At 42.5% G+C, this 21142-nt stretch overlaps 2 protein-coding genes across 2 annotated transcripts in view; one reads left to right on the top strand and one right to left on the bottom strand.

The window, feature by feature from the left end:
• Positions 1 to 11714, top strand: part of LOC114363167 (E3 ubiquitin-protein ligase-like protein poe) — a 63035-nt gene extending 51321 nt beyond the window's left edge. Inside the window, exons 75-92 of the mRNA XM_028318814.1 lie at positions 35 to 135; positions 215 to 324; positions 622 to 761; positions 1082 to 1327; positions 2115 to 2264; positions 2883 to 2964; positions 3046 to 3183; positions 3423 to 3620; positions 4150 to 4340; positions 4867 to 5055; positions 5292 to 5460; positions 5834 to 6069; positions 6663 to 6783; positions 6955 to 7229; positions 7740 to 7874; positions 9444 to 9602; positions 10027 to 10209; positions 11481 to 11714. Of these exons, the coding sequence (XP_028174615.1) occupies positions 35 to 135; positions 215 to 324; positions 622 to 761; positions 1082 to 1327; positions 2115 to 2264; positions 2883 to 2964; positions 3046 to 3183; positions 3423 to 3620; positions 4150 to 4340; positions 4867 to 5055; positions 5292 to 5460; positions 5834 to 6069; positions 6663 to 6783; positions 6955 to 7229; positions 7740 to 7874; positions 9444 to 9602; positions 10027 to 10209; positions 11481 to 11699 (3042 nt within the window). The 3' untranslated portion in view covers positions 11700 to 11714. The remainder of the gene's footprint in view (positions 1 to 34; positions 136 to 214; positions 325 to 621; positions 762 to 1081; positions 1328 to 2114; positions 2265 to 2882; positions 2965 to 3045; positions 3184 to 3422; positions 3621 to 4149; positions 4341 to 4866; positions 5056 to 5291; positions 5461 to 5833; positions 6070 to 6662; positions 6784 to 6954; positions 7230 to 7739; positions 7875 to 9443; positions 9603 to 10026; positions 10210 to 11480) is intronic.
• Positions 11715 to 15830: 4116 nt separating this feature from the next.
• On the bottom strand, positions 15831 to 18411 carry LOC114363268 (tubulin alpha chain). The gene is made up of 3 exons (XM_028318948.1): positions 18289 to 18411; positions 17164 to 17386; positions 15831 to 17008 (listed from the first exon to the last, which is right to left on the bottom strand). The coding sequence occupies exons 1-3, from the start codon at positions 18289 to 18291 to the stop codon at positions 15882 to 15884; spliced, it is 1353 nt and encodes a 450-aa protein (XP_028174749.1). The 5' UTR covers positions 18292 to 18411; the 3' UTR covers positions 15831 to 15881.
• Between the last annotated feature and the right edge of the window lie 2731 nt (positions 18412 to 21142).

Below are 21142 nucleotides of genomic sequence, written 5' to 3'. Positions count from 1 at the left end.
TTATTCAGTGGCTAACAGTTTGTACTTTTTATAGGTGCGCCCATTGGTTCTTTTACTGGGGTCACTCGTAAAAGTTCAAGATTCCGTTGAGTGTTGGGAGGCGAGACTACGCTGTATCGTCAAGCTCTGGGTTTGGTGAGTAAAACATCTTTCCAGGGTAGATAAGTCAATAAAACCAGAGTCTTTGAAACTAATTCTTTATTCAATGTTATAGGTGTTGCCCTCATCTGACTGAAGTGGCTGGCATCGCTCCTGCGGCAAATGCAATCCTGAAGTCCGATGTTCTGGCCGGATTGCCTGGCATCAACACATCTTCACCGAACTGTAAGTCCTCCTATCCACATTGCAAAATTCTGAAAATTCAATTTACAAAATTCTGAAAATTCAATTTGCAAAATTCTGAAAATTTAATTTTAGGCGGGTTTTAGAATCAATATGTATGTAATTGAAGGGAACGTTCCTGAGTGACGCTGATCGCTCGGCGCCGACGCTTCATACATTACGGCTGTCAGCGCTGACGGTCAGCGTGCGTCAGCGTGACTCTAAAACTAGCTTTATTCGTATAGTAACTGAGTGGTTTTCCGTGTCAACTATTGCTAAGTAGTACTTATCTCGGTACAGCCCACCAGTTCGCGCTACAACAAGTGGGCCTGCCCTGCATGCGGTATATGCACCAACTGATGGCACCACCGCCCGCCGCCGCCGCTGCCGCCGCCGACGCCGCCGAACCTCCGAAGGAGGAACAACCTGACGTGGTAAAGGTATACCTAGTAATAATGCATGCATATCACTTCAGGCTGATTGGTCAACCGTTGGATATCTTTTGTCTGAAGAACAAAATTTTCATTTTGACATATTTCCCATACAGAAACTATCAATAGGCCAATTTTATTCCTTAGTTAAAAGTCATTCGATGATTGAAAAATCTGCCCTTAAGTAATTAATTTCGACTCATTTATTTTCAACAATAACTGCATAAACATACAGTTTATTAACAAAAACAAGAGAGCATCGCTTAAATCGTTCGCCGCGCTCTTTCTGAATTTTAAATGTTGTGATTACATTGGTACATTTATTCCAGGGCTTCAACCTCCTAGAGCTGGCGCGCAACATGAAGCTCAGCAAGAAGTCGCCACCACCGCCGGCGCCGACTGGCATGTTACCCGCTGGGAACGTCGTTGTGGACTTAGCAGCGTGGTTGGCAGGCCGCGTGCCGCACCGCTACTGGCGGCGCCTAGGCCGGGCTGCCACCGCGCCGCCTGATACTGAGTTGCCGCCACGGGACGCGCATCTAGCAAGGAAATACCTGCTTCGCTGGCGTGAGAGGGTATGTACGACATAATAGATCTTCAAATTACAGCTCTCCGTTCGCAGTAGTGGCTAAGACATCTGGACACGAGTGCTTGTATTGACGTCACAGTAGATTAAGATACCACGCGCTGCCGGCACCGTTGTGTTAGACTGGCGCCGTCTGGGCCGCGCTATCGCCGCGCCACCTGACACTGAGTTGCCGCCGCGTGACGCGCATCTAGCAAGGAAATACCTGCTTCGCTGGCGTGAGAGGGTATGTACGACATGATAGATCTTCAAATTACAGCTCTCCGTTCGCAGTAGTGGCTAAGACATCTGGACACGAGTGCTTGTATTGACGTCACAGTAGATTAAGATACCCCGCGCTGAAACGTGGTGGTAAATTGGCGCCGACTGGGTTGCGCTACCGCCGCGCCCTCTGACACCGAGTTGCCGCCGCGGGACGCGCATCTAGCAAGGAAATACCTGCTTCGCTGGCGTGAGAGGGTATGTACGACGTAATAGATCTTCAAATTACAGCTCTCCGTTCGCAATAGTGGCTAAGAAATCTGGACTCGAGTGCTTGTATTGACGTCACAGTAGATTAAGATACCACGCGCTGCCGGCAACGTTGTGTTAGACTGGCGCCGTCTGGGCCGCGCTATCGCCGCGCCATTCACGGGAAAAGTGGGGGTGATCCTATTTTATTCTACTGGAATCACTGCTAGACATAACTCTGCCGCTGACCAAGCTATACAAATGTTTTAGTTTGGGACTACAGTTTATATATGTTTACGAATATTTATTTATTTAATATCTTACAGACACTGCTATCGCACGGTATGCGGCCACTAGCGCTGGAAGACGGCGGCTGGCTGCGGCCCGTGATGTTCGACCCAAGCTCCCGCATCGCGCGCGACACCGCCTGCCAGATGGTGCGCTCGCTTTGCGACACCTACGAGAGGACTAAAGCTGTAAGTGCTAGTCTTATCTCGGCTAAAAGAACCCGAACAAATTAATAAATAAGACGTATCTACATGCCAATGAAATATACTGGTCACCACAAAAATCGGCCCACCTACGTTTTACAGGAAAACTCGTTTCTACTTTTAATTTCTTAATAAACGATTTAAACGATTAACATATACAATAAATGTGACTTGAAAAAAGACCTCACTTTGGGCTCACCTCTGGGATAAATTAGACCAATTTTTATGGTTATAAAACCAAATAATAATCTCACGTGTCCTCCTTAACAGATGGATAGCGATTAATCCCAACTTAACAGTTTTATAGCCATAAAAGTTGGCTCAAGCGTAACTACCTATTTTTTGAAGAAGTGACTCTGGATTCTTCTACAGACACATTTTTGGGGTAAAAACCTTTCCTTTAATGAAATGAAGTTTAGAACTAGGATTTTAAATGGTGCCAATATTAGTGGGAAGTGGGGATGCATACGTTTGAAAGTGCTTGTCGCGGAAGGGTCGATTTTTGTGATGACCAGTGTAGATAGTTACTATAGCTTTTCAAGTAGCGCCTTTAGCTTTTAAAGTTTCTTGTCGCAGATGTGTTCATTGGCTATTTTTCCACAGGTTCTCATCTTACTGACAAGCTTCTTGCCTGAAGTTGGAAGCGCTGGAGAAGCTAGCGAACAATTCTTACAACTTTACCAAAGTGAGTGCATCACATTATTTTATTAGATTTTATTCAGCTTTGAAATTGAGACTAATTTGAAAATATTTGTTGTGGTATCAGGTCTGGCTTCTGAGGCGCCATGGAAACAGTTCCTGGCTCTACGCGGAGTATTGCAGCAGATTGCAGACTTAATGACCAAGGAGATCGAACAACTGCATCGCCTTGAAGAGACTACTCTCACCTCTGACTTGGCGCAAGGTAAGAACCGTTTATTTTAGAACAATTTTTACGATAAATAAGTTAGGTATACTTTAACTTTGAAGCCAAAATGTCTGTTTTCGTTAACATAGTAAGAGATTTTGTAAAATTCTGATGATTTTTGATAAGATGAAGACTCCATGATATCTGACCGCACAAAGCTGTGGTCAGTCTACAAAAGACTCATTAGAGCTTTACTTAGTCTACAGTTAGATTGGATCTGTATATTTTCTCCACAGGTTACGCCCTAAAGCGTCTGACAGAACTGCTAGCCATGTTCTTGGAACAAAGCGGGGCGCGCCGCACATACAAAGGCCGCCTAGTGGGTGCCGTGTTGGGCGGCTACCTGTCTCTACGTAGGCTGGTGGTGCAACGAACTCGCCTCACTGATGATACACAGGAGAAACTGCTTGAGTTGCTGGAGGAGATGACCACAGGTACTGATGCTATACCTACCCCATTTTTATCTTGCATGCATTTTCCTGGAATGAAGATTTAGTGTGGGCAGACCTCCCACTATGTGGACCGACGTTCTGTGCGGGAAACATTTTACAGCCTTACTCCAGCAGTGGACATCACAGTGACCAACTAGCCCAGAAAAGAATGGGATTACTCATAGCGGGGCACATAGCTCGTAGAGACGATGGCCGTTGGGGCAGGAAAGTTCTCGAGTGGCGACCACGGGCTGGAAGACAACATAAGCAGGCCTCCTACTAGGTGGACCGACGATCTGGTAAAGGTCGCGGGAAGAGCCTGGATGCGGGCAGCGCAGGACCGTTCATTGTGGAAAACCTTGGGAGAGGCCTTTGTCCAGCAGTGGACGTCATTTGGCTAAGACGAACGAACCTATTTGCTATCTACAGACAAGATAAAATACTAAAATAATAGGACAATAACTATATGTAACTACATGACTGTTAAACTTTGAATAATATGACAATGCTCACGTTTTATTTCCATCCACAGGTACAGAGGCAGAAACAGCGGAATTTATGTCGGTCTGCATTGAAACCGTTCAGAAGTACCCGCTGCACGACTACCGCACGCCGGTGTTCATCTTCGAGCGGCTGTGCTCCATCATCTACCCCGAGGAGAATGACGTCGGAGAATTCTTCCTAACGCTAGAAAAAGATCCGCAACAGGAGGACTTCTTGCAGGTAAGAGACTTACAAGAAGAAGATTTACTTCCAATCCTGGCACAGAAACAGAAACAGCTGAATACAATGGAGATGGAGAAAGATCAGCAGCAGTCCTGAATCTTGCCGGTAGGAGTCTGTGACGAGAAGACAGTTTATTTCCAATCTAGAAGCAGAGATGGTATGCATCGAGACGTGGCAAGCGTTGAAGCCCACAACATGCGCCATTTTATCCAGTCTTGACACATCTTAACTTCTATTGGCGACCTTTCACAAGTCATCAACCCACTCTAAGACTCCTATGCCCGTTTTCACCATCAATCCCTAATTTTTAAGTGACCCCTATGGTAACACATAACAGGAATTTTGTTTTCATAGAGGTCCCTTAAAAATTAGGGATTGATTGTGAAAACGGGCAATAACCACCTAAACTAGTATGCTGGTAGAGTCGCTGGATAAATTCCTACCAAAAAGGTTCATACTACTGAACCTTTGGACTACCCAAGATACTCAATGTTAAACTAAATAACTTTTGTTTATTCACCAGGGTCGCATGTTAGGCAACCCGTACTCGTCCCTCGAGCCGGGAATGGGCCCGCTTATGCGTGACGTGAAGAACAAAATCTGTACTGACTGCGAGCTCGTGGCTTTGCTGGAGGATGACAACGGAATGGAGCTACTCGTCTGCAACAAGATCATGTCGTTAGATCTGCCCGTCAAGGAGGTGTACAAGAAGGTAAGAAAAATCAGGACTAATGTCACCTCTCTTTCCCTTGCTTGCTGTCTTGGAATTATGTTAATATCAAATTTGATCTAGAGAGAGACTTCTTTCTGCATAAAATTGAACAAGTGGAAAGATTTAGAGTTGAGAAGATTCAAATTAGTTCGTTGTTGCTATTTAAAATCTTGGTTTAAATTATTTCTTTAGGGATTTAATTGTTGAAGATACTTATTAACCGTCTCATTTTTTAGGTGTGGTGTACTTCCGGAGAAGGTGTCGACGCAATGCGGGTAGTGTACCGAATGCGAGGGCTCTTGGGCGACGCGACAGAAGAGTTTGTGGAGACGCTCAGCCAGACTAATGCAGAGGCTGTGGACGATGAACAAGTGTACCGCATGGCGAATGTGCTGGCTGACTGCGGTAAGTGATAGCGAATAGAATAGCAATTTATAATACAATGAATTCCAGCATTATCAGCCTATCAGCAATACACTACTGGACTTACGCCTCCCCTGAATACGAGCTATTTTATTGTTGCCCTGTTATTAGCTTGTCCCATCACTCGCATCTAATTCTGTCAGCGACTTTCGCAAATCATCAATCAAGAATAGATTTGAGAGTCAAATTCTAGTTTTCTCAAGAGCGGCCGCTCAATAAACCTTTATACTTATAAGGCAAAGAGTACCTCAACGAGTAGTTGGTAAAGCTAGAAGGTTCTCCAATGAGCCGTGTGGTGCCCAACAATTATTATTAACACTCTTCCTCAACAAAACTGATTGTATATTTCAAACAGGCGGTCTAGAAGTAATGCTGCAGCGCCTAGCCGCCATCCAACGCGTAGGCGCGGCCCGCTCACTATGCTCCACATTACTCCGCCTACTGTCTCTCTGCGCGCGCGTGCGCCGCTGCGTGCGCGTGCTAACGCGTGCCGAGACGCGCGCGCTGCCAGTGTTATTGCACGCGCTGCATCTGGCCGCTGACGAGGAGAAGGACATGCCGAGGGCACATCTAGTCTACCAGTTGCTGGAGGTACGTTGATAGTCAGCTTATTATAGACCCACTACACTGAAGTTCACTGAACTGTCCCACCAAACTAATGAGGGCTATCGTTTTTATACTTAACAGTTGGCACCCCTGGCGATTGACAGGACCTAACTCTACAGTGGCGCCATCTTGATGAGTGCAAATGCGATAGTCTTCCTACCACTTTAGCGCTCACCAGTTGGTGCCACTGTCTTCGCTACTAGCAAGTGACAGGACCTTACTCTACAGTGGCGCTAACTGGTGAGCGCTAAAACGATAGCCCTCATTGACAGGAGGGTGCCACCATCGTTCAACTGTATAGTTTCCAACGTGGCAAAAATCTGTATTGACGGTGGCGTCCCCCTGGCAATAATTAGCCGATAGCTTCATTGGTTAGATTTCATTTTCCACCTACGTGATAATGTTAACTAAGCGAAGATGTTGGGGGTTCGCTTGAACACTGCTTCTATTCTATTCTGGATGATATAAATACTTGCGTCATAATATGCACATAGTGCAGTAACAAAGTTCACAAACTATAAATGTAGGTTCATGATAAAAGAAGTTTTCGCGATCGTAAATTAACATGTTTGTTACAGATTATGGAGCGCATTCTATCTGTAGCAGCCAGCGAAAGCTTGGAGTCATTCCTGCAGTTCTCCCTGACTTTCGGAGGTCCAGAATACGTCCAAGCTCTCCTCAACTGCACTGAGTGTCCAGGTAATTAAAAAGAAATGTTATATTCGAGAATAAAATATCATTATCAAAATACTAACTTTCTATTATTCGTGAGTGAAAATAATTATGATCGATATACTTTATTTACATGATACTTTAGTTCTTTATTAACTACTGTAAAGGATTTTCATGAAAACATTATTTTAAATATAGGTATTCGAAGCAACTCAGTCGCGCTCGGTCACCTGACGCGCGTTCTCGCTGCGCTGGTATACGGCAACGATCTCAAGATGGCGATGCTAGTCGATCACTTCAAGCCGGTACTGGACTTCGACCGGCTGGACTCGGAACAATGGACCGAAGAGGAGTTCCGAATGGAACTGTTCTGTGTACTGTGCGCTAACATCGAGAGGAACTCCATTGGCGGTACCCTCAAGGATTACCTGATATCGCTGGGCGTGGTCCGCGATGCGCTGGAGTATATTGTGGTGAGTGGACTGGTTTATGTAGAGCTGATTGAATTAAGCGCTGGTCCAATGACGGTTTTCGCGTATGAAAGATCCGCTAGATGGCAGGACGTGGATGTGGGGTCTGACTGCTGCGTGATTGGTGGATTTTGACATTATCTGTTAATGTCATGTCAAAAATAACCAATCATGCAGCATTTGGACCTCGCGTCTACGTATTGCCATCTGGCGGATTTTTCATACGCGAAAACCCTCATTAGGTAAACCTCCACTAGTTTAATTGGCGGTCAATCTGTAAATATTGTCTACCTATGGTTAAGTAAACAACAAAGTCTTCCAGTTTAAGGATATTTGTTAAATACAGTTCAATACACAACCGCATATGGGGGCGCCCGCGTGAGTTTTTGCGGGGGCCCTAATATTTTGTCAAAGTTCAATACTTTTTCAACAATTTCTGGAATCATTCAGCTTCGTATATTCCTAGCAATGTGAATGTTATCTTTTCAAGACTTGAAATCTTTTCTTATGCAGAAACATGCCCCGTGTGTCAAGCCTACTTTGGTGTGCACGGACTCAGACGAGCTAAAGGAGTTCATCAGCCGGCCGGCCCTTAAATACATCCTCCGGTTCCTCACTGGACTCGCTGCCGACCATGAGCCTACTCAGGTAAGATTCATCCCACCAAAAACATTCTGTAAAAACTAGCCAAGTCTCGATGGTGCTGCTTGTTTATCTCTAAAAAGTAATGAAATCTAGACAAAGTCGTGCCAAGTCTATAATGGTTCCTTACTGCGATTTCTTTATTATTATAGTTAATGTTGTGTGACTTGGCCGTTGAAGGGTGACAAAACCAGGTGCTCCATGATATCGTTGCACCAATCTGTCGCCAGAACCGCTACCCATTGACAATGGAAAATTGCCACTTGGAAAACGTTGATTCAACTATAACCAGTCAATTGTAGGTTTAATAAAGCTGCGTATTTCAATAATACTTATGTATGATTATCTTAATAAAGATTGTTCAACGGCCAAGTCACACAACATTAACTATAATAATAAAGAAATCGCAGTAAGGAACCATTATAGACTTGGCACGACTTTGTCTAGATTTCATTACTTTTTAGAGATAAACAAGCAGCACCATCGAGACTTGGCTAGTTTTTACAGAATGTTTTTGGTGGGATTTCACTTCTTTTTGTAGAAAGTGGCGACATTTTTTTACGATATTAAACGCAAATAAACTCAACGACCAAATGTACCAACATGATGCAATAAACATATATGACTATGACTATGACTATGACCTTTAAAATGGACAACGAATCAGAATTGTTTTAATAACATAACCTTAGCGAACCTTACAATATAATAAACGAAATCAACGAAATGCAAATTACACAACATTCAACTTAATCGACGACTTTCTCTAGAAAGGAAAAAAATCTGGACACCGATTGCTAGTGCTAGCGCCATCTAGCGGTGAGCGATACAGGCGAACACCACGGTGCCGGAGTAGTAATTGTTGATTATGAATGTGATGTTACTCCAGATCTTCGATTTTCCTAGTTTTTATAGTTTTCCCTTTATGTGGCCATTAAACCCTAACTCTGTATGTACCAAATTTCAGCTCTCTGAGTTTATGGGAAGTACTAGTTCTATTTTGATGATCATCAGTGAGTGAGTGTCGTAAATGCGAAACTTTGCTTTCGCATAACTTCGGAACTAAATGACCTACAGACTTGAAATTTTGGATTTTAAGTATGTGATTATAGCTTACTAGATGACGAAAATTTCTGCGTTCTGGTCTTATCCAGAGGGTCTCAAATAGGGGTCTGAAAATGCGGCGAAATGGTTCCAGTAAAGGATGGTACGGCAGTGTTTGCTTCGCGCTCGACTTGGCGGGGGCACTGCCGTGCCCCCAGATTCTAAGATTAGGTAGCATAGTCATTTGAATTTTGATTGAATTTGGGAATAGTCCCGTATAGTCATTTGATATCAGAACCCATACATACATGTGGGTGCGTGAAACGGAACGCAAAAGAACGAGTGAAAGGGAATGATTGAGTGAGTGAGTAAGAAAGGTGATTTTGGAGAAGACAAAAATAGAGGACTTTTCTTGTGGTTTATCCCGGAAAATTACAAATAAAGCTGGATAAATACTACCGCATTTCAATTCCTACATACATTTGAGTACTCCTCAAGCTAATATTGTTATGTTTTATTCTATTATGACAGATGTTGGTATGCGAGAAAGTGATCCCAATAGTCCACCGTTTGGAGCAAGTCTCATCAGGAGAACACGTGGGGTCACTGGCCGAGAACCTCCTGGAAGCGCTGCGATCTCAACCACAGTGTGCTGCGAAGGTGCAAGAAGTCCGAGACTTCACTAGACAGGTGAACTTTTGAATTTTTTATATGATTTTTGTTAATTTTTACGCGGTGTACTAAATCACGCAAAACGCTCGTCGCTGACTTAGGTACATTGTTAAGTTGCGCCGTATATTGGCCTGTAGATCGCAAGCAAGAAATATCATTGGTTTGATCGCGATTGTCATGCCGCTCTTCGTTGACATAGGACACGAGACACCGCGTTATTGTGGAGGCGCTTTAAGGTTCGGTCAAACCAACGCAATCACACGCGATCGGCCGGCGTACAGCGATGGCGATCAAACTTAAATGCATTGATCGCCATCGCTGCACGCCGGCTGATCGCGTGTGATCGGGTTGATTAGGCTAAGCTGTTTTGCAGGATTTTATACTACTATAGGAATACTTTCTTATGTTTTATTAAACTGGTAAATTTTGTCCCATTGAACAGGAAAAAAAGCGTCTCGCCATGGCCGTGCGAGAGAGACAGCTGGGCGCGCTAGGGATGCGCAGCAACGAGCGCGGACAAGTGACGGCGCAGTGCTCGCTCACGCAGCAGGTGGCCGACCTGGCCGAGGAGGCGGGCGCCGTGTGCTGCATCTGCCGCGAGGGCTACAAGTACCAGCCGACCAAGGTCAGGGCTAGCGGGGCTATTAGTTAAGTGTTCTTACACATAAACAGCAATTTGCTGTCGACGCATGTAACTGCAGTTGACGTCAGAAGGCGACGGCTAGCTGTCGACATGCCGCCGCCGTGCTGTCGACGCGTTCGCGGCTGCCACCGGCAGGTGGCGACAGCTAACCGCCTCCGCCATTTTGAAGGTCAACTGTCAGTAGTCCAGGAGCAAACATACCTTAATGTCGTCGACGACGACGGAGTAAAAGCAACAACAGTGTTTCTTCAATGAAATGAAATCCATTTTCAACTGGCTCCTGTACAAAGACGTACGCCGACACGGTCGTCGCAGCAAGCTGTCGACACGTCAACGGCAGACGTCGACGTGTCGACAGCTTGCTGCGGGCACGTCGACGGCTAGCTGCCGACAAGTGACAGCGACTGCGGTCGCTTTTGCTGTCGTCAATGTGCTGCTCGTGTGTAAGAGCTCTAAGAGAAGCGTCTCGCCATGGCGGTGCGAGAGACCTGGCCGAGGAGGCGGGCGCCGTGTGCTGCATCTGCCGCGAGGGCTACAAGTACCAGCCGACCAATGTCAGGGCTAGCGGGGCTATTAGTCTTAAGAAGCGTGTCGCCATGGCGGTGCGAGAGACACCTGGCCGAAGAGGCGGGCGCCGTGTGCTGCATCTGCCGCGAGGGCTACAAGTACCAGCCGACCAATGTCAGGGCTAGCGGGGCTATTAGTCTTAAGAAGCGTGTCGCCATGGCGGTGCGAGAGACACCTGGCCGAAGAGGCGGGCGCCGTGTGCTGCATCTGCCGCGAGGGCTACAAGTACCAGCCGACCAATTCAGGGGCTAACGGCATTTCATTCTTTTCAGCCTAGTGCCGTCCACTGATGGAAAAACACCTCCCTCATGGTTTCCACAACCGTTTAGGCGCGATTGGTCCAATTCGCAATTGGTCCAATCGTGAAAAATTTACAAATTCGCGATTAGTCACATTCGCAATTTGTCCAATTCGCTTTTTTCTGCATATAGTAGTAAAAGTTGATTAACCTCCTTATTTTTTTTAATTTTGGATATCCTTTTATTTTGGACCAATTACGAAAATCCTCTCTAATTTACCAGAGGCAAACGATGGATTTGGCGTACACTCCCTACACTAACCAGATGGATTTGGGAGGCCTGATGTTTGTATAATTTCTCCCTTACGACATCCACTTGAAGAATGGAGCTAGTCCTATTCTATTACCCCCACTATTAATATTATAACAAAGTGTTTTCTTTACACAGGTGCTAGGCATCTACACGTTCACCAAGCGCTGCCCCGTGGAAGAATACGAGGTGCGCGCACGCAAGACGCTCGGCTACACCACCGTGTCGCACTACAACATCGTGCACGTCGAGTGCCACATGGCTGCCGTGAGGCTGGCGCGCGCTAGGTATGTCAAAACTTGGCATTTTAACTTGATAATACGGTTGTACACTTGTTTTCAGATTTTCCAATTCTAGAGTCCTATGTGACGTAGTAGTAAGACAATATATAAAGCAATGTATCTAATATTTGAGAGATCAGTAATAAATCATATTCAATACGAGTAACATCTTTAATTAGCCTCGTCCCGTCCTTACATGTTATAATCACAAGCAAATATATAATTAGACTCGAAAAAAATTTTTTTTTTTTTTCCTTTTGGAAGGGCATGTGACGTAGTAGTAAGACAATATATAAAGCAATGTATCTAATATTTGAGAGATCAGTAATAAATCATATTCAATACGAGTAACATCTTTAATTAGCCTCGTCCCGTCCTTACATGGCGACCCAGCCATTTTAAGGTTCGGTGTCGGGTTCGGACTTTTTAGTACGCGCGTGATTAAGTGCAAAAATGACAGACGAACATTTTATCGCCGATAGTGGTAACTACAAGTTGCATCATAAAAACTTTTTAAAACTTTAAAATGGGTTCTTCGTCGTCAAAAGAAGAGGTGGTTATCGCGCAAAACGCGGCAGGCGGCAGTAATAGCGCCGACATCCAACAGCTACACCAAAATGTTTCGTTGACAAACATCATATTGGGCACCATATTGGTTATGCTGATCATCGGGGCTATCGGCGGTCTATACAAATTATACAAAAAGTGCCACCGAGGGTGGATTCAACAAGAGATAGCAAGAAGTGCCTTCAGGCGGTCTAACAACAGGCGCGAAGCACGCGCTCCTAAGGACATCGTCGACGTGTAGAAGCAACAGCAGTGCAGCCAAGCAGAGGAGACCTAGGAGTGGCCCGTAACCGGAACTTATTTCGTGAATAGTGAATGAGTTCAAGTGAAATTAAAGTGAAATAATAAGTGCCAACTTCGTGAATATTAAAATATGGACAGACAGGTTTAATTAATACGTAAACTAATTAATATTATGTCATTAGATATCTTAGGGATACATAAAGAAATTAAGAGTATAAAGACAAATTTATCCAAGTTGAGTATAGCTAGAAGAACGAAAGAATTGTTAAAACAAAAATATTTAGACACACTTGACTTGTATTCTCAATATGTACTAAGTCGTGAAAAGTTGGATTCTAGTATTAAAGAAGGAAATATAAATATAGAAGAAGCTAAATTAATTTTGGATCTTTGTGAGGAGATAGAAACCTACTATAATTACATATTGAAATTTTGTTTCGAGGCTCATCCGGACTTATCACCAGTAACCATGGCTTCATTTGATGTGAAAACTGCAACTTCTCTCATCCCTGTAATGACAGGAGAGGAGGAGGTAACTAAAAATTTGATAGACACAATCGATTTTTATGGTCAAACTTTAAGTACAGAACACGAACAATTTTTTATTAATTTTGTTTTGAAAACACGTTTAACAGAGAGCGCAAAATTGCGTTTAAAAAATAAATATGAGTCTATTAAGGCATTAATTACGGATATGAGAATTCATCTTCTTACTAAACAATCTGCGACGGCTTTACAATTAGAGTTGATGAAGGCGAAACAAGGGTCACAAAACATCGATAAATTTGGTAAGAAAATTGAAGATTTATTTGTTAAATTGACGATTTCTCAAGCAGACGGTAACGATAGAGCGTATTCCGTGCTTAAACCTTTAAATGAAAAACTTGCTATACAACGTTTCACTGAAGGTTTGAGAAATAGTCGATTGAGCACCATTTTAGCGGCCCGGAATTATAGCGAATTGAAAGACGTAATAAGAGCGGCAAAGGACGAGTCATCTATGCAAGGTGAAAATAATTTCAATTCAGGTGAAATATTTTCAAGCCAGCATAAACAGCGGGGAAACAATAGAGGTCAGTATTACAGAGGTCAAGGACGAAATTTCAGAAATAACCAACAATCTCGCGGTTTTTCGCGTGGTTTTTCTCGCGGTTTTTCTCGTGGAGAATCGCGCGGCCGCGTATGGAATTCACAAGGACGAGGACGTGGACGGAGTTTTGGACATACAAATCGAGGATATTACAATAACAGGTATAAAAATAATATACATATTATGAACCAGGAACAGGACCAGCAGGAGAGACAGGAAGTTAGAACCGAAAATGTCGAGAATTCCACACATAGCTTGAATTTTTTTCGAGTCTAATTATATATTTGCTTGTGATTATAACAATTCGGTAGAACTTTCGATAAACAGCTCCAAATATAGATGGTTGGTGGATACCGGCGCCACTCTGTCGGCTGTGAAATATGAAACGGTGCATCAACTTAATATTCCGATACATAATGAGCGCATAAACATAAAAGGTATTGGCGGCGCATTATACACAGAAGGCTATGTTTACATTCCATTTACTATTTGTGGCAAAGAAATAAATCATAAGTTTTATGTNTAGCACACACACCTACAAATTTATGTAATCGTTGAAGCTTTGTATAAGTTTATATAATTTTAAAATAAAAATGCCAATGTTTATGGCGTCCAATGTGACGCTCTTTTAAAAAAGTGGCCTCCGCAGAATAACAGCGTCCTGTTCTGGGTCTACCTCAGAGCAGGACACAATGCTGAGCGGATGCCATTTTGGTCCACAAATGTGCAAGTACTGTAAACTGTTTACTGTAATAATTTAATATGTTGGGCCAAATAAAATATTTTCTTTCTTTCTTTCAAATTGTTCTGCATGATCTTTCTGTGTATGGTATTTGTTGGTAATAATGTGACATAGTTATTTAATGTTATCATGTAGGTACTGTGACGTAGTAGTAAGACAATATATAAAGCAATGTATCTAATATTTGAGAGATCAGTAATAAATCATATTCAATACGAGTAACATCTTTAATTAGCCTCGTCCCGTCCTTACATGGCGACCCAGCCATTTTAAGGTTCGGTGTCGGGTTCGGACTTTTTAGTACGCGCGTGATTAAGTGCAAATATGACGGACGAACATTTTATCGCCGATAGTGGTAACTACAAGTTGCATCATAAAAACTTTTTAAAACTTTAAAATGGGTTCTTATGGTTCTTGGTGGTTTNTAAGTTTTATGTACTTAGGAATCTTCCATGCAAACAAGACGGAATATTAGGTCAGGATTTTTTAGTCAAATATAATTGCGTCATAAATTATGAATCTAATCAATTAACTATAAACCATTTAGGACTTCAATTTAACCTATCCTTAAACATGGGAAAATTTGGATTCAATAATTATGTTAAAATACCTCCGAGATGTGAAAAGATATTTGAAATTAATTTTGGTATGAATGAGGATTGCGTGATTTTACCGAAAGAACTATGCGAGGGAGTATTTATAGCTGGAAGTGTCTGTCAACCCAAAAATGGTAAAGTTTTAATTCAACTTTTAAATACACGCGATACAGAAGTTGGACTCAGTTATTTTAAACCCGATTTCGAAAAATTATCAGAGTATCAAATTTGTAGTTTTGATAAACAAGAATGCGATGGCGAAAGAGTACGTAAATTATTACCACTTTTAAAACTAAATCATTTAAATGAAGAGGAACACATTTCTATTCAAAATATCTGTGCAAAATATGCAGACGTATTCTTTGTACCAGGAGACAGATTGGGCACATGTAACCTTTATGAACAAAATATTCAGTTAAAACCAAATTCAGAACCAGTTTATATTAAACAATACAGATTACCTTTTTCACAACGAGACGAGATGGAAACACAAGTTAAAAATATGCTATCTAACGATATAATTGAACCAGCAAAAAGTGAGTGGTCTAGTCCAGTGTTATTGGTTCCAAAGAAATCGGAAAATAATATCAAAAAATGGCGGTTAGTAATTGATTTTAGAAAATTAAATGATCGTATCATGGACGATAAGTTCCCTCTTCCAAATATAACAGACATACTAGACTCTCTTTCTGGCTCTATGTATTTTACTCAATTAGATTTGACCCAAGCATATTTTCAGATTTTCGTTGCATTGCCTAATTAATTTTATACTAATTAGGTAAAAAAAAAACTAATAAAATTCTTTTCAGAATATAAACTGTCTATTCAAAGGTGTGTATGAATTTAGAGGTGTTGTGTGTTGTTATCTAGCTAGCCTTTTCTGTTTTAAAATTGGGTATGTAATGTAGGTATTCATAGAGAAAAATCAAACGAAAGAAGTCAACATAATTTTCTTTTTATTTCATTTCACCGGAATGTATCGGTGTGAGCGAGCCGGAAGGAAAATAAATAATCATCGGCTTAGTACTCTTCGGCGCCTTCGCCCTCTCCCTCGGCGGAGTCCATGCCGACCTCTTCATAGTCCTTCTCGAGAGCCGCCAGGTCCTCGCGGGCCTCGGAGAACTCGCCCTCCTCCATACCCTCACCCACGTACCAGTGGACGAAGGCGCGCTTGGCGTACATCAGGTCGAACTTGTGGTCCAGACGCGCCCACGCCTCGGCGATGGCGGTGGTGTTGGACAACATGCACACGGCACGCTGCACCTTGGCCAAGTCGCCTCCCGGCACGACGGTCGGGGGCTGGTAGTTGATGCCGACCTTGAAACCGGTGGGGCACCAGTCCACGAACTGGATGGTGCGCTTGGTCTTGATGGTGGCAATGGCCGCGTTCACGTCCTTCGGCACCACGTCACCCCGGTACAGCATGCAGCACGCCATGTACTTGCCGTGGCGCGGGTCGCACTTCACCATCTGGTTGGCGGGCTCGAAGCACGCGTTGGTGATCTCCGCCACGGACAGCTGCTCGTGGTAGGCCTTCTCGGCGGAAATGACAGGCGCGTAGGTCACGAGCGGGAAGTGGATGCGCGGGTAGGGCACCAAGTTGGTCTGGAACTCGGTCAAGTCGACGTTGAGGGCGCCGTCGAAACGCAGCGAGGCCGTGATGGAGGATACGATCTGGCCGATCAGGCGATTGAGGTTGGTGTAGGTCGGGCGCTCGATGTCGAGGTTGCGGCGGCAGATGTCGTAGATGGCCTCGTTGTCGACCATGAAGGCGCAGTCGGAGTGCTCGAGAGTCGTGTGCGTGGTCAGGATGGAGTTGTAGGGCTCCACGACGGCGGTGGACACCTGCGGCGCGGGGTAGATGGCGAACTCCAGCTTGGACTTCTTGCCGTAGTCCACGGAGAGGCGCTCCATGAGCAGAGAGGTGAAACCGGAGCCGGTGCCGCCTCCGAACGAGTGGAAGATGAGGAAGCCCTGGAGTCCCGTGCACTGGTCGGCCAGCTTGCGGATGCGGTCCAGCACCAGGTCTACGATCTCCTTGCCGATGGTGTAGTGGCCTCGCGCATAGTTGTTGGCCGCGTCCTCCTTACCAGTGATAAGTTGTTCTGGATGAAACAACTGTCTGTATGTGCCGGTGCGGACCTCATCTGCAGGCAAAAGAAACAATGTTCAGTATTTTGAAGCTAATCCTTTAGTTATTTAAGTAAAAGTTAGGTGAACTTCAATTTCAAATTAGGACTTCTTGCTCTGGTCCCGTTCAATTGTATGCAAGTAGAATCTGTAAATTTTGAAAGATACTAACCTACTACTGTAGGTTCCAAGTCCACAAACACTGCTCTGGGCACATGTTTGCCCGCCCCGGTCTCGCTGAAGAAGGTGTTGAATGAATCGTCTCCGCCTCCGATGGTCTTGTCAGTGGGCATCTGGCCATCGGGCTGGATGCCGTGCTCAAGGCAGTAGAGCTCCCAGCAGGCATTTCCGATCTGGACTCCGGCTTGGCCAACGTGTACTGAGATGCACTCACGCTGTTGAAAGAAAAATGAATTGAAAAAATCTGTTTTTTCTTCGAAGATATGATCATGGTATTTTATGCTCGATCGTCCGTATTGTTAATTCTAGCTTTAAATGCTAAGTACCTAAATGAATTTGATTCAAGTCAGGCGTTAAGTAGAATGTCAGGGATAGGTAAGTAGTACACAGCCAATGTACCTACATTGAGACTTTCATGGCATGACAGGCCACTTTTTCTATGGAGAAAGGTGAAAGTAGGTACCCAGGTAGGTACATTGCTCGTACCTACAGTGAGAACTGGGGCGCCGTCAATCAATGTTCATTGTAGAACCGTAAAGAAAAAACTTTCATTGAATTCGAAACGTCGCTAAGCGACAGAGGATACTCACAAAAGTGCGCAACCTTGAATGAGGTCAGCGGACACGTCACTTGATAAATCAATACGAAAACAAGATCGGTGAAGTCATACGCCCATTTTAGAGCTAAATTGTGAAGTTATTCAGTGAAAAATGGTGAAAAGTATAAGGAATTGTTGGGAAAATCTATTGAAGTTAGGCGTGGCACCCGGCATGGCAGTCTCGATCGGCTAACGGTCAATTTGTTCGGTACTGGGGTACTGTTATCAGCTTAATAACTACCGTTATCGCGAACTAACTGAAAACAACGCTGTAGCATTTGTTTCTTCTATGAAGACAATACGAAAGTTATTGAAAAATTGAAAATCGAATCGTGAAATGATAACCCGGCCAAAAGAAAAATGCCGCTGAACAAATGGATAAAGTAGTCAAATGCAGACATTTCACCGCGGTCGGGTTGTAAGCCGACAAAATGGTGGCGTGACCACCCGGCGTTTTTACATGAAAATAACTTCTAGAAAAGCACTGATAAATACTAAAAGAAATATTAAAACACTTACCATGTTGAATAGAGTTTTGTAGACTTAACGTACAAAATAAATTACTTAAATAATGTCAGTTAGTCGTTCAGCGCGACCGGTTAAGAGGCTTGCCGAACGTGGAGTAACAAGAAAATTTCCGTTAAAATCGCTTTTATAGGGCCGGCATCACGGGGGAGCGACGCCGCGGATGGCGCTTTCTGATTGGTCGATTCGACTGCCGCATGGGTGGATCCACCAATAAGGTCACAGCTGCATTATATCACCATTGCGGGAATATGTGGGTTGGTGATTCATTCAAGTTAATTCACCTTTAGTGTTGTTGCGATGTCGATATTTATCGAAACTTAATCGCTGGCATTATTTTGACTAGATAATGTATTTTAAATAGATTTCTACGTAACACATTATAAATATTATTAAGTAAATATTATTGTTAATATTAACATTCTCTTTACTAACTTTTCTTCTTAATTTTAAAGATTTTTTTACAATGTAAATTATCAAAAAAATAAATTATAAAAAAATACTTAAAAATAGTTATTCAGTAGCAGTAAGTAAATATTTTATTCAATAGACTAACATGCAGAAGAATGGTTGATTCATCATAAACAATCTACAGATAGATAAATGCTATTAAAAATATGCAATTCTTAAAGACGTNGTATACAGCATTCACTACACCATCGGGTCAATATCAGATGACACGTATGCCCATGGGTTTGAAAACGAGTCCAAGTTCTTTCTCTAGAATGATGACTGTAGCGATGTCAGGATTAAATTATGAAAAATGTTTTGTTTATTTAGATAATTTGATATGTTTTGGTAGAAGTTTACAAATTCACAACAAAAACTTAATATCTATTTTAGAAAGATTGCGGAACGTAAATCTAAAATTAAATCCAGATAAATGTGACTTCCTTAGAAAAGAAATTCTGTATTTAGGACACGTCGTATCGGCTAATGGCATTCAACCTGATCCAGAAAAAATAAAAACTTTACAAGAATACCCTACGCCAAGTAATTCAGACGAAGTTAAACGTTTTGTAGCGTTTTCCAATTATTACCGAAAATTTATTCCAAATTTCGCTAAAATTTGTATTCCATTAAATAGTTTATGCCGAAAAAATGTTAATTTTGAGTGGAGCGATGAATGTCAACAATCTTTTTTAATTCTGAAAAATGCACTTACAAACCCACCAGTTTTACAGTATCCTAATTTCGATAAAGAAAACACATTTATTTTGCAAACGGACGCATCAGGGTACGCGATAGGATCGGTGTTATGTAACAGCGACCGGAGACCAGTTGCCTACGCAAGCCGCAGTCTAAATAAGGCAGAGCGTAGATACCCCACTATCGAAAAAGAATTATTGGCCATTGTGTGGTCCGTAAAATATTTTAGGCCATATCTTTACGGAAGGAAATTCATAATAGAGACAGATCATCGACCTTTAGTTTATTTATACAATTTGACAGACCCTTCCAGTAGATTGTTAAAATTTCGCTTATTATTAGACGAGTATGATTTTACAGTGATATATGTAAAAGGACGCGACAATGTAGCTGCAGATGCATTGTCACGTATAGAATTGAAAAGTGACGAATTAAAGGCTATGAACGAACACATTATATCAGTACTGACAAGGGCGCAAAGACAAAAACTTGATAGTACAACAACTTTGAGTAATACTCCGGTACCTAACATTACACAAGACACTTGGCCTGATCACCCAAGAGTCGTGGAAATGCTTAAGTTACCGAAGGAATACACAGAGTTAATTTTTGCGAATGAAGAAGAATGGAAAAATATTAGTAAAAATGTGACACACCAGAGTGGAGATTTTGCTTATTCATCGTATGAGCGTATATTATATGTGAAACTGTTTACCCAATCGCAGCGTACACGAGCTGTCTCTGTGAGGGAAATGGAATCATTTTGTACGTCTCTGAATATTGACACCTTACATGTAATAATTAACGACAGAAATTGTCTAATAATAAAAGAGCTAGCAAAGTTAATAAATGAATTGCCTAAGTGGTCCGGACCCCGCTTATGCGTAATAAAAGGTGTCAAAAGAATAACTGACAATGATACTAAAAAAGTAATTTTAAATGACTATCATATTCTTCCCACAAGCGGACATGCTGGGATAAGACGAATGTCTAATAATATTCGTAAGAAATATTTTTGGACAGGATTAGAAAAGGACATAACTAATTTTGTGAAAAAATGCGACCAGTGTCAACGACATAAGTATTTAAAAACAATTAAAGAACCTATGGTAATCACTAACTGTGGTTCATCGGCGTTTGATCGTGTTTATTTAGATTTAGTAGGCCCGTTAATTAGAGATAATAATTATAGCTACATTTTAACGCTCCAGTGCGACTTGACCAAATACGTCGAGGCGTATCCGATAGCGAACAAGGAGGCGCTCAGCGTAGCAACGGCGTTAGTCAACAACTTTATACTCAGGTATGGAATTCCACGTGAAATCATTACAGACAGGGGCACCGAATTTGTTAATGCAACATTAGAACAGGTTTGTAAAATCTTAAATATTAATCACTTACAATCTACCGCTTTTCATCACCAAACTTTAGGTTCATTAGAAAACAGTCATAAACATTTAACTTTTTACTTAAGAATGCAAATAAATAACACTATAAATCAGGAGTGGAGCTCATGGTTACCATTTTGGTGTTTTTCATATAATACTACTGTTCATTCCGAAACAAAANACTAACCACAAAACAACACGCATTTTTATCCTATTCCATTCAAAAAGTATTTTGTTTGTCTATAAATAAAAAAAAATTACAATCACAATACTAGATAGAAATTCTAAGTAGACAGATGTAATTAGAATGG

The sequence above is a fragment of the Ostrinia furnacalis genome, unplaced genomic scaffold (genome assembly GCF_004193835.3).
Source record: "Ostrinia furnacalis isolate ACB-3 unplaced genomic scaffold, ASM419383v2 OfSCF0397, whole genome shotgun sequence".
In the NCBI taxonomy this organism is placed as follows: Eukaryota; Metazoa; Arthropoda; class Insecta; order Lepidoptera; family Crambidae; genus Ostrinia; species Ostrinia furnacalis.
Note: the sequence above shows the minus strand (reverse complement) of the source record. Positions and strands in the feature narration are given on the sequence as shown.